We start from the raw sequence: 13162 nt of genomic DNA, 5'->3' as shown, positions 1-13162 counted from the left end.
ACCTTCACTGCATTTAGGAAAATGGATAGGCTACAACAGACATCTCTCTAATTCTGATGTTCAAGCCGTGAGTGCCATTGCTTGCACAGCCAAAACAGCACTACTATCTCACAAGGGATAGGTAGCAGCAGGATTGGGGGAGCCCCATGTTTTGCAGGAGATACAATCTTTAGGAACCTTTGCCCACCAAGGTGGAAACCCAAACACACATCCCAATGAGAACTGAGTTCACTCAGTGGTTGCTGTATGTTGCAGGTGGGTGGGGGTGAAATGGAAAGCCAGATACAGTGGTACCTCGGGTTATGAACTTAATTCGTTCTGGAGGTCCTTTCTTAGCCCGAAACCGTTCTTAACCTGAGGCGCGCTTTCGCTAATGGGGCCTCCTGCTGCCGGCGCGCGATTTCCATTCTCATCCTGGGGCAAATTTCATAACCTGAGGTAATACTTCCGGGTTAGTGGAGTTTGTAACCCGAAGCGTTTGTAACCTGAGGTGTTTGTAACCCGAGGTACCACTGTACAAGAGAGAATGTCACAGAATGCTTCACGCTGCCTTATCTTGCTGCAGCTCTCACTTGTTTCACACAGGGAAGATTTTTTACAAGCATTTAAATGTAAATTTAAATCCCCAGAGTGATGCACCCTCATGTTTATCATGTCTATGTAAATTATTCTTTGTTAAAATAAGACTATTACATGATAATTCAGGATCAGGGCAGATTAATCTTGAGTAACGTAGGCTTACCTGTCTTCATAGGCCTTGGTTGGCATTGTAGATATCTGACTGAAAATGGGTTTCTTTTAGGGGAAGAGAAAGCTCTAGGAGAAATAAGGTGGTGGGGGTGCTCCTTCTCACTCTATCCAGCAATTGCAGCTTCCTTTTGGGGTGCTGTTCTGCACCCCAAAAGAAGGGATGAGCAAGAGAAAGAGAGAGAAAAGAAAAGCCTTTGTGTACCTTTGTGTCAGAACAAAGAGCTTGAGAGAGGGCTTATCCACACTTATCCCTTTTGCCTCACCCTTTCCATGCACAGGTCCACACTTACATAAAAACTCTGTGTCCGGGTATGTCTGTGGGGTTGTTGTTGTTTTCATCCTGGAGTTTCCCCCGCGAAACGCTGCTCTTTGGCGTTCAATCGGAGCAAATGTCAGTTCATGTTTTTCATAGGTTACTTGTTTCCATTGAGTTTTAAAGAGAGTGTTTTTGTGGGGAATCCTCTGGAGCAAAAGAAAGGGGGGCTGGGGGACAGGCCTGGGTCACTGAGCTTTAAAGCATGGAACATGCCTGGAAAGAGCAAACACAGGCGCTCATCATCCCAGGCAGCTGCTGCGGTTCAAATGCCCCGACTGTGCCATCATCATAATTTTCATCATTTTTAATTTGCATACCTCCTTTCTATCTTACAATACTCAAGGCGGTTTACAAGCTGAAGAAACAAAAAATGTACATCTGATAACAATCTAATGCAATACAAAAATGTGATAATAAAGCATAACTTTAAAATAGGCAACCTCCATCAAAAAGTATCATTCAACAATCATTAAAGGTAAAGGGACCCCTAACCATTAGGTCCAGTCGTGACCGACTCTGGGGTTGTGGCGCTCATCTCGCTTTATTGGCTGAGGAAGCCAGCGTACAGCTTTCAGGTCATGTGGCCAGCATGACTAAGCCGCTTCTGGAGAACCAGAGCAGTGCACGGAAATGCTGTTTACCTTCCCGCCGGAGTGGTACCTATTTATCTACTTGCACTTTGAGGTGCTTTCAAACTGCTAGGTTGGCAGGAGCAGGGACCGAGCAACGGGAGCTCACCTTGTCACGGGGATTCGAACCGCTGACCTTCTGATCAGCAAGTCCTAGTATTTGTGGTTTAACCCACAGCGCCATTAGAATAGTATAAAATAATAATATCAACATATAAAAGTTAAACAGAAATCCACTCAACAGTTACAATAATATCTAAACTATAATCAATAAAACAACAGCAAGCCACAGTACATAAAACAATACAATACACATTGAGAAGCAGAGAGTGGGGCAAGGCAGGTGGAAGGAGGCCTTGCCTGATGGAGTCTCTCCCCTCATGCTGATGCCCCTTTTGGCCCTCCCACCTGCCTGATCCTTCAGCTGCAGGTTTACCTGATGATAGCGATTGGCCTGAGAAGCCACCCACCATTTTAAATTTACCATGATGCCCTGGGTGGCACTATGTCAGAGCAGTATGAGCAATTTTAAATGGCAAGGAATCAAAGTTGTTCGTCATCGTCGATCCTGGTGCTTCTACTACCCACTGCCAGTAAGCCCTGCTGGTGTCAATCGGATTCACCAGGATGCAGTTTGCCAGGAGTCCCCTCAAACCTGGAGGTGGCCCTCTAGGTGTCCATCTCCCTGGATGGAAATACAGTTGACTCACAACTTGTGCAGGAATTACATTCTGGAGATGGCGTGTAAAGTCAAAATTGTGTAGTGTCAGAACAAGCCTAGCGCCACCCCGTATGACCACCTGCAACTTTCTCAAGCTGCTGTGCAGAGAGAGCCTGCCACAAGGTGGAGAACATAAAAGCCTTGCCTACTGGGAACTAGGAAGGTCTCATGCAAGTTTAGGGAGGCTCTTGCAAGATCTTGTGGTGGTGACTGGGAGCAGCCACCGAGACCATATAACACCAGTCTTGAAAGACCTACATTGGCTCCCAGTACGTTTCCAAGCACAATTCAAAGTGTTGGTGCTGACCTTTAAAGCCCTAAACAGCCTCGGTCCAGTATACCTGAAGGAGTGTCTCCAGTGCCATCGTTCAGCCCAGACACTGAGGTCCAGTGCCGAGGGCCTTCTGGCGGTTCCCTCTCTGCAAGAAGGCAAGTTACAGGGAACCAGGCAGAGGGCCTTCTTGGTAGTGGCACCTGCCCTGTGGAACGCCCTCCCACCAGATGTCAAAGAGAAAAACAACTACCAGGCTTTTAGAAGACATCTGAAGGCAGCCCTGTTTAGGGAAGCTTTTAATGTTTGATGTATTACAGTATTTTAATATTTTTTTGGAAGCCACCCAGAGTGCCTGGGGAAGCCCAGCCAGATGGGCAGGATATAAATAATAAATTATTATTATTATTATTATTATTATTATTATTATTATTATTATTATCTTGGACAGCCACGCAAGGTCTCGCAAAAACCTCTCAGCCCCGAGCAAGCAACTCTGAGAACTTAAGAGCTCTTTCCGTGCAGGGAAAATCTGATGGAGAAAGAGCTTTAAATCTCTCTACCTTGCGTGTGCTTAATTTGTGCAGTTTCGGGTGGTCCGCCGCCAAACGTGTAAAGCTGCGATCGTACAAGTTAAAGGTGCACAAGTTGTGAGTTGACTGTATGGAAACTGGCGGTCAAAATTAGCAGGATGGCAGCAGAAGTGGCAACAGATAAATAAGTAGTTTTCCACGGTGGTTTGTAACTGTACACAATAAACTACGTAGGAATAAGGACTACATGTTTTAATTTAATGCAATTTAATGAAACTTCAATCCCGCCTTTGCTCCTTTGAGCTTAAGGCTTACATTGTTCTGTTCTTCCCTATTTTCTCCTTACAGCAGCCTTGTGAGGTGGGTTAGGCTGAGAGAAAAAGGCAGGCCCAGGGTCACCCAGTGAGTTTCATGGTGGAGCAAGGATTTGAACCATGGTCTCCCAGGTTCTAGTCCAACACTCTACACTACACCTTACTGTGTACTTTGCAGTTATTTTGTACCTAGTACCTAATTCTGCCTTTATGCAGTAGGACAGAATAAACACTTTTCTCTCGCTTGAATGGGCACCAAACAATACTTTCATTTATTGAAATTTTCAAAAATAATACAATGTAAAACAAAAAAAAGAACAACAAAAAAACAAAAAACAAAAACAAAAACAACTAAAAACACATATAATTTCCAATTACTTATTTTCTTTTAACTTATTTTCCAGACCTCCTTGTACCTCCCTTTCTTATATTCCAGTTCAAATTATTAATTCAGCAAATCCTCACCACTGACCTTTACTTATTTCAAAACCTTATTTTCCATATCTCTTAAGCATTACAGCTGGAAACCGCTTAATTTATATCCAACATCATTCTAACATTCATTAATTTTACAATATTTCTGCAAATAGTCTTTAAACTTCTTCCAATCTTCTTCCGCCGACTCTTTTCCCTGGTCTCGGATTCTGCCGGTCATTTCTGCCAATCCCATATAGTCGATCATCTTCATCTGCCATTCCAAACAATACTTTCAATGCCAAATTAAAATCCACGATAAACCTATGATAAAATATTTGCATGCCTATCTTCCCAGAAAATTGTATATGTTTGGCATATACACATACATATGTTGTTATTGACAGAGTTATAAAAATATTGTGAAACTAGAATGCTGCTAAACCTTTTATTTCTATAAAGAGGTCTTCTCCTGCTGTGGCACAACAAAATGAAATTGCACATGCTATTAGGCCCAGTTTACCAGCTTAATAAACATTTTGGAAATATCATTAACTCTGAATGGAGATCTGCTGAATCAGAGCAAGCAGGAAAATATTTCCTTAAGCAAGAGTTATTCTGGATTGTTACCAGGCAATAATAGTATTAGAAGCTGTGTTTATAACATTACTTTATAAATAATTAGTGTTTGCATTATGCATTTAAAGAGCTTTTATGAAACAATGTATCTTAGTTTCCTCTCCTCTCCCTTGGCAGAGTCTAATTATTAAAGATGAGTGTGTAATTCAAATTGCCCAGGGTGAGCCCTCTTATTTTCTGTTATTTAAATTTTGGTCCAGTACATCGGCTTATCATATCGTATATCAACATTCCCCACCAGGCCAAACATATTTTGTTTTCCCACTACACTAGAGTCTTGCCTTTTAAGGGGGGGGGTAAGGAGAACTAGCTTTAATTAGTTTGGGATCAAATTCATAAATATGTTCTACAGAAAATGTAACTGGACTTCCTTGCAACTGAAGGACCTCAGCTCAGTAGCAGAGCATGTGTCTTGTATGCAGAAAGTCCCAGGTTCCACCCTCAAAATCTCTAGTTAGGACTGGAAAATACTGGGACCATGCTGGGATAGATGGCCCAAATAGTCTGATTCAGGATAAGGCAGCTTCCTGTGATCTTAAGTTAATTTGTTTCTACAGTGGCAGCATGCTACTCACAAATTTTAGCATTGCACAAGGTGCCATTGAAATTTGAGAGCCCAAAGTCTGCCACTGTTCAAGGCCAAAACTTGACACCCCCCCCCCCCCACTGAGCCCAAAGCTGCCTTCCCAAAGCTGGGTAAGCAAGGCGGTATAAGGAGGTGTAAGGGCTCTGGAAGAGTCCTAGAGCCCTTCTGTCTCCTTCCCAAAGCTGCCAAAAGCTAACTAGGCTTTGGGAAGAAGGTGGGGAACTCTAGGACCCTGCCAGAGCCCTCACACTTCCTTCCCAAAGCAAGGGCTTACTAGGCTTTGGGAAGGAGGCGGGAAGATACCCCCTTGGCTCAGCATCCGGGGGGGGGGGGGGGACACCAGTCGTGCTTCCCTAAATCCGCCTTTGCTGCAACTCTCATTGGCCCCACCCAGCAATCCTGGGAGATGTAGCCCAAAGTATCTGGAGTGTCCCAGGTTGGCTGAACCTGCCATATAGGGTTGAATCCAGATTTAGTCATAACGTTCCATAGATTTCAATGGGTCTACTCTAACTATGACTTAAGTCTGAATCCAGCCCTATGGGTGAAGCAGCCTTCATAATGGAAATCAATATACAAGCAGGCAAATTTTTTAGACTAAAAGGCCAGAGTTAAACAATACCGAGTCTCCATGAACCTGAAAACAGTGCTATGAATCTTACTGCAATTTATAGTCACGGGAAACCTGACAAGAAGGGACAGATTGAGAGCCACCCTATGGCTGAAGGAGCAGGTGTTCTCCTCTTCACCACACACATACTGTTGCCTTTGGTGTGGGCATTCCATATGGATGTGCCGTTGTGCAGGTGTCAAATTCACATGAATCCTTGCCTTTGGAAGCAGAAGAATTTCACAAATCTGGTATTTGTATGACTGAACGTTCTATGATGCTTTCTGGAACTGAAAAAACTGCAAGGTGGGAGGTTACTCTGTTCAGAAGCAGGATTCTGGCTATATGTGAGGAAGATTTAGCAACTGAAAAATAACTGGATGCAGCCTTCAAATAAAGGGTTGTTCGCAAAGTAGGACATATTGCCACACTCCCATCCTAGAGAGGCACATCTAGAACCCTCTCTGACAGAGGCCTTTGTCCTATTGGATTGCCATCCACCGTAAGTCAAAATCAGGGCCACACGGAAGAAAGCAGGCATATTTACTCAGAGATTAAAGAGAAACAGGTCACATCCACACCATACATTTAAAGCACTATTTTACCACTTTAACAGTCATGAATCCTGGAGTTGGTGGTGCTGAGGATTACTAGGAGATCATTCTCACACACCCCCCAAAGAGCTTCAATTCCCAAAGAGTTCCCTGTTGTTGTTGTTGTTGTTGTTGTTGTTGTTGTTGTTGTTGTTTAGTTGTTTAGTCGTGTCCGACTCTTCGTGACCCCGTGGACCAGAGCACGCCAGGCCCTCCTGTCTTCCACTGCCTCCCGCAGTTTGGTCAAACTCATGCTGGTAGCTTCAAGAACACTGTCCAACCATCTCGTCCTCTGTCGCCCCCTTCTCCTTGTGCCCTCCATCTTTCCCAACATCTGGGTCTTTTCCAGGGAGTCTTCTCTTCTCATGAGGTGGCCAAAGTATTGGAGCCTTAGCTTCACTATCTGTCCTTCCAGTGAGCACTCAGGGCTGATTTCCTTCAGAATGGAGAGGTTTGATCTTCAGGCAGTCCATGGGACTCTCAAGAGTCTCCTCCAGCATCAGAGTGCTGGAGGAGAACAAGAATTCCCTAGGAAGAAGGATTGACAAAGCACTCTACAAACTGTAGCTCTGCTACAGTTCTTTCCTAACACCTCTCAGCACTCTTAGCAAAGTACAGTTCCCATTATCCTTTTTTTTTTATATAAATATTTATTAAAGTTTTTAAATATAAATGCACAAACAATAAACAATCTTACTTCTGTCACAAACATAATTTCATCACTTCTTTGGACTCCCTCGCGTCTCCCGCTCCCATTTACATCGTTAAAAGTTTTTCCCAAACAAATTATCAACTTGTTTACAATCTCATGTCCACTCATTCAAATATAATCTAGCACTTCTTCTAAAAAAATTTTTATATTTTCTTTTAGTCTCACTTATCATCAAATTTAAATCTAATTTAGTGGTGGCCAATTTTTTATAATCTAGCATCCTTCTTAACATTCAACCAAATTACAATGTTTTTGTAGATACATCTTGAATTTCTCCCAGTCTTCCTCCATCTTCTCTTCTCCCAGATCACGGATTCTGCCAGTCATCTCGGCCAGTTGCATATAGTCCATCAGCTGCATCTGCCACTCTTCCAGTGTGGGTAGATCTTGAGTTTTCCAGTTTTTTGCGATGAGTATCCTTGCTGCCGTTGTTGCATACATAAAGAATGTTCGGTCCTTCTTTAGCACCTTCTGGCCGACAATACCCAGAAGGAAGGCCTCTGGTTTCTTAGTGAAGGTATACTTAAATACCTTTTTCAGCTCATTATATATCATTTCCCAGAAGACCTTCACCTTAGGGCATGTCCACCAGAGGTGAAAGAATGTTCCTTCATTTTCTCTACATTTCCAACATTTATTATCAGACGAATGGTATATTTTGGCAAGTTTAACTGGGGTCATGTACCATCTATATATCATTTTCATTACATTTTCCTTCAGAGCATTACATGCGGTGAAGTTCAGCCCAGTGGTCCACAACCTTTCCCAGTCCTCAAACATAATGTTATGCCCAATGTCCTGTGCCCATTTTATCATAGCCGATTTAACCATTTCGTCTTGTGTATTCCATTTTAACAGCAAGTTATACATTCTGGATAGTACCTTAGTCTTTGGTTCTAACAATTCTGTTTCTAACTTCGATTTCTCCACCTGGAACCCTAACTTTTTGTCATTTTTAAAAACTTCTTTAATCTGAGCGTAATGTAACCAGTCTCGCACCTTATCCTTCATTTTCTCCAAACTCTGCAATTTCCAATTGTCTCCATCTTTTTCTAATATTTCCCAATATTTTGGCCATTTGGCCTCCATATTGGGTCTTTTTCGGGCCTTAGCCTCCAGAGGTGAAAGCCACCTTGGAGTTTTATTTTCCAATAAGTCTTTATATTTTGTCCAGACATTAAACACTGCTTTCCTGACAATATGGTTCTTAAAGGCCTTATTGATCTTAACTTTGTCATACCATAAGTATGCATGCCAACCAAAAGCATTGTTAAAACCTTCCAGGTCCAGTACGTCAGTGTCTTCGAGAAGTAGCCAGTCTTTTAGCCAGCAGAAAGCTGCGGCTTCATAATACAACTTTAAGTCTGGCAGGGCAAAGCCCCCTCTTTCTTTCGCATCTGTTAATATCTTAAACTTAATTCTGGGCTTTTTGCCCTGCCAGACAAATTTAGATATATCTTTCTGCCACTTCCGGAAGCACTCCGTTTTGTCCACAATCTGTAGTGTTTGAAACAAAAATAACATTTTTGGCAATACATTCATCTTAATAGCAGCAATTCGGCCTAACAAAGAACAGTTCCCATTATCCTTTGGTGGGAGCCATGACAGTTAAAGTCGTATCGTGGGGCTTCTAAATGCATGGTACAGATTTGGCCATAGTGTGGTCATGTGTCCTACTAGAAAGAGTTGTATCCTCTGTTCCAAGGTCTGTCAGAGGATAGTCCTGTATTTGAAGACATCCTATGTTTGAAAAGCACTCTAGTTGAAGGCTGCATTCAAGATAACAAACCAGACCAAGGGATAGCAGGGAGCCTGGAAGTTTCCTCTTAGCAGACTGAGAAGGCACACTGATCTCACTATGGTGAGATGCAATGTGCTTCTATTTAAATTATAGGAATTATTTCTAAACATACAGCTGTGTGCATAAACAAGCATATGCAAAAATTATGCAACTCTTCCTCCTCTTTTGGTGATATATTTTGGTAATGTCACTCTACAGTGGAATGAACTTTCATTTTCCTTCAGCAGGGGAGCAGAGAGATTGTGTGGATAAAATCAAATAAGCCTAGAAGAATAACGATCTATATGTTTCGATTTCAGGATTTCTTCAGCAAATCCGATCCATTTCTGGAAATTTTCCGGATGAATGATGATGCCACTCAGCAGCTCGTCCACAGGACTGAGGTGAGAAATGAGCCCGTTTTGAACTCAGCTGGGCACAACTGTCTAGGGCAAGGAAGAGAGGGCTCTTTTTGTTTTTACTTACCTCAGACTTTATAGGATGTTCAAAAGCAACCCGCTTTTACTTCATTTTGCATTATTGTGGCTCCCCCTCCCTTGATAGGCTTATAATTTTGGTTGCTGTGGGGGAGATTTAGGGTCTTTTGAAATAATATAAACTACTAGTCCAGGGGTGAGCAAACTTTTTCAGCAGGGGGGCGGACCACTGTCACTCAGACCTTGTGAGGGGCGAGACTATATTTTGAAGAGGAAGAAAAATACGAATTCCTATGCCCCACGTATAACTCAGAGATGCATTTTAAATAAAAGCACACATTCTACTCATGTAAAAACACTAGGCAGGCCCCACAAATAACCCAGAGATGCATTTTAAATAAAAGGACACATTCTACTCATGTAAAAACATGTGGATTCCCGGACCGTCCGCGAGCCGGATTTAGAAGGCGATTGGGCCAGATCCGGGCCCTGGGCCTTAGTTCGCCTACCCCTGTGCTAGACTTTTAGTACTTTACCAGTGTCTTGTGTGCTGAGGCTGCCCTCTGGACAATGGCACTGCTTCTTACAAGGATTGTGCAGGGACTGTGCAAGAATGCCAGCAGAGCCAATCCAGTCTCACTAAGTGACAGTGATGCCAGTGTTGGGGTGTATGTGTGTGTGCTCCTCTGTGGCACTGCCTCACACGCCAACCACTCATGACTACTGGTGGCATGGATCCAGCAAGACTCGCCTAATATCCTGTCCCCATGTAGTTGAAGAGAAGTAGCCTTGCTGAACAGGAACAAAAGGAAACACTTTGCTCTGGTCTGGCGAAGAAAGCAGTACCCCATTAATTGGGAGGATGTGTTTTGGCACCTCATTCCACTCGGAAAGGGGACTACACTTCAAAGAAGTGATCTAAACAAAGGTGGATGGGAGGGGGAAATAAAAAGTTGTATGAACCTCTTGGGCATTGCTCTGTGGAAGAAGAGGTAGTTTTGCCATTCTGCTCTGTCACATCAGCAGTCCTGCGCTTCAGTAGCACATTAAGCATGTGCCTGGCCTCAGGAGAAGTAAGCAAGCAATAGTAATGCACAAAATGGTGCAGTTGCTGGGGGGAATGTAGCTATGTCAGGGTCGCAGCCACGTATTGGATAGTACCAGTCACGTCACAAATGATTAGTGGCCCACCTCTTTCCATTTCCCTGCTCACATGATCATTTGGGGAAGGTTATTCAAGACTTCCATTGAGGCTCCTCAAATTGTACATTTAAAGTGATGGGTGGTGGGGGCTTGATCTCCCCTTGTTTCTTAATCCATCTTTATTCTAGTGTTTCCACAATAGTGAGCTATGTTGTTGCCAACAGTACTCTGAAATATACCGGTATATATTTTTTAGCATTTGATGAAGGGCGCTCATAGCAGCCAAAAGGTTCCCTCACAGAAGTGATTCAGTAGTCAAGGTGAGATGATTAATAATAATAATAATAATAATAATAATAATAATAATAATAATTTATTATTTATACCCCACCCATCTGGCTGGGTTTCCCCAGCCACTCTGGGCGGCTTCCAACAAAACACTAAAATACAATAACCTATTAAACATTAAAAGATTCCCTAAACAGGGCTGCCTTCAGATGTCTTCTAAAAGTTTGGTAGTTATTTTTCTCTTTGACATCTGGTGGGAGGGCGTTCCACAGGGCGGGCGCCACTACCGAGAAGGCCCTCTGCCTGGTTCCCTGTAACTTGCCTTCTTGCAGCGAGGGAACAGCCAGAAGGCCCTCGGAACTGGACCTCAGTGAGAGGTGGCTTTTTAGTTCCAAACAGATATATAGCCACCAGTAGCCATTATTCTGTGCATCGCCCGTCGCATTCAGATTCCCAGAGCCAGAAATGTCAATTTGAGGGACATTTGTTACTTCCCTATTTCCTCCAAATGAGATAGACATTCTTCACTCCTCACACACCATGCTGTTTAGCAAGCATTGACCTTCTTGAGCTGCTCCAAGGGAAAAGCTTATCTAGGCTTGCAGGCAGCTCCCTCACCTGAAACATGTACCACCTGCCATAGGCTTTCAACTCCTTTGACAACAGGTAATTCTCCTCTCTCTGTTCATATAGAGAGTGAGTCATATACAGGGTGAGTCTTTTACATGTGTAGTCTGTATCCATGGGGCCTCTTTTAAAGGACCCACCCTGTATGTGTTTGCCCATAGCAAAGTAGCATCGTTGCTGCTGTCACTCCTTGATTCCATTGCACAGTGCTCCAACAATGTTGGCTGGCTTAGATCATATAACAGGGATAGAACATGGGGGAAATTCCAGTGTTTAATTGGAGAGCATGGTCAGTAGTTAGGAGAGTGTGAATTTCCCCCCACAGCTAGTAAATTTTCCCATAAAGCAAATTTATTTTCTCTGTTTAGATTGTTGTTTCAGACTTTTCAATCCTTATCTTGTTTTCCCATTTTGTGTTCTGTTTTCTCATTTTGTGATGTACAATCCTTTGGGTTTGTTTGTTTTTTAACTGACTCCCACTGATTTTAATGGACTTTGGAAAGGTGTCAAAAGACAAAATAAATTATCAAATAGAGCATAACAAGAAGCATGCTCAATATTATGTTGACTTGATTGCCTAGCATATAGCCACAAAAAGTATACCAAAAAATGAATAATGCCTAAAGATACTGTTTCTTTTGCTCAGTTAATTTTTTGTGTGTGTGATAATAGAACTTCATTTGCAAGTGATAATTATTGGTGTTTTAGCATTTTGGTTTTGAAATATGTTTATAGTCCTTTTCTTCTCATTCATAGGTGGTGATGAATAACTTAAACCCAGCCTGGAAGTCATTTAAGGTGTCTGTAAATTCACTCTGCAGCGGAGATCAGGATCGCAGGCTGAAGGTTAGTGGTCTCTTATCAAGTGTGGAACAAGGTTTTTTTCCTATTAAAAAAACTTTTTCTTTAAAAACTTTGAAATTAAAGACTGCCACTAAACACACACACATCCACTCCTTTGACTTGAAGTACATCATCTTGCAGAATTATTTATGCTTTGGCAGTTTGAATTGAAACCCACACAGCAGTACATTTCCTTAATGATTGTGCATAATATTGTAAAAGGTCTCTCAGTGTAACACCACTTAAGCCAACAAAATTGAAATATTTCAGAAAGCAAAAATAAGGGGCCTACGTGTGTCAATCAGCTTTGCAGGCATGCTGCTCAAAAACTGATCTATCTAAAATTTGAGCAATATTAGAGCTATCTGGCTGTGTTGTTCCCCTATGCCCTCCTTTCACACGAAAAGGGTTATCTTCAGGTCAAGTGAATTAATACAAAGAGAAAATAGCCTGATCTAAAACCACCCTGGAGTTTTAATGTGAGTTTGGGCTCAGCTCTGGAATCTGATTCTGGAACTGCAGGTCTCCTTCTTCCCCCAGAGACAAGAAAGTATCAATGAGGTGGGGTTGGGTTTTGGGGTGGAGGCACTGTGTCCGTTCCTTGTTGAAGGCAGGTCTAGACAGCAACACACAGACACACACTGCATGTGCACACGAAATCTATGCAGATCAGTTGAGGGAGAGGGCTATTGCCCTCTCTTTTTCTCATCAAACAATCAAGCTGATCAACAAGGAGGGGGCAATTTTCACCCCTCTGCCCTGTGCCCACTTCTCAGGAGCTGGAGCCGGTTCAGCGATAAAACACCCGGTGTCAGTGAACACTTTATTCAAAGAAACCAAAACAACTCAGACCTAGCGATCACAGCAACTCTTCCCAGTAGGTCTTGCCACAGCGAGGCAGTTGTGAGGATTGAAGGTCCCTGCCTTCCACTGCTCTCTAAGGCTTCTCCTCCCTT

At 42.8% G+C, this 13162-nt stretch overlaps 1 protein-coding gene across 6 annotated transcripts in view; it reads left to right on the top strand.

Moving 5' to 3' along the window:
• Positions 1-13162, top strand: part of CPNE4 (copine 4) — a 278514-nt gene that overhangs the window by 205817 nt on the left and 59535 nt on the right. For all 6 annotated transcript variants that reach the window (XM_081882139.1, XM_081882138.1, XM_081882135.1 and 3 more), the window contains 2 exons: positions 9189-9272; positions 12120-12209. In XM_081882139.1, the coding sequence (XP_081738265.1) occupies positions 9189-9272; positions 12120-12209 (174 nt within the window). The remainder of the gene's footprint in view (positions 1-9188; positions 9273-12119; positions 12210-13162) is intronic.

The sequence above is a fragment of the Podarcis erhardii genome (assembly GCF_964252035.2).
Source record: "Podarcis erhardii genome assembly, chromosome: 12".
Lineage (NCBI taxonomy): Eukaryota > Metazoa > Chordata > Lepidosauria > Squamata > Lacertidae > Podarcis > Podarcis erhardii.
The sequence above is the reverse complement of the archived record's forward strand: the minus strand, read 5'-3'. Positions and strand labels throughout refer to the sequence as shown.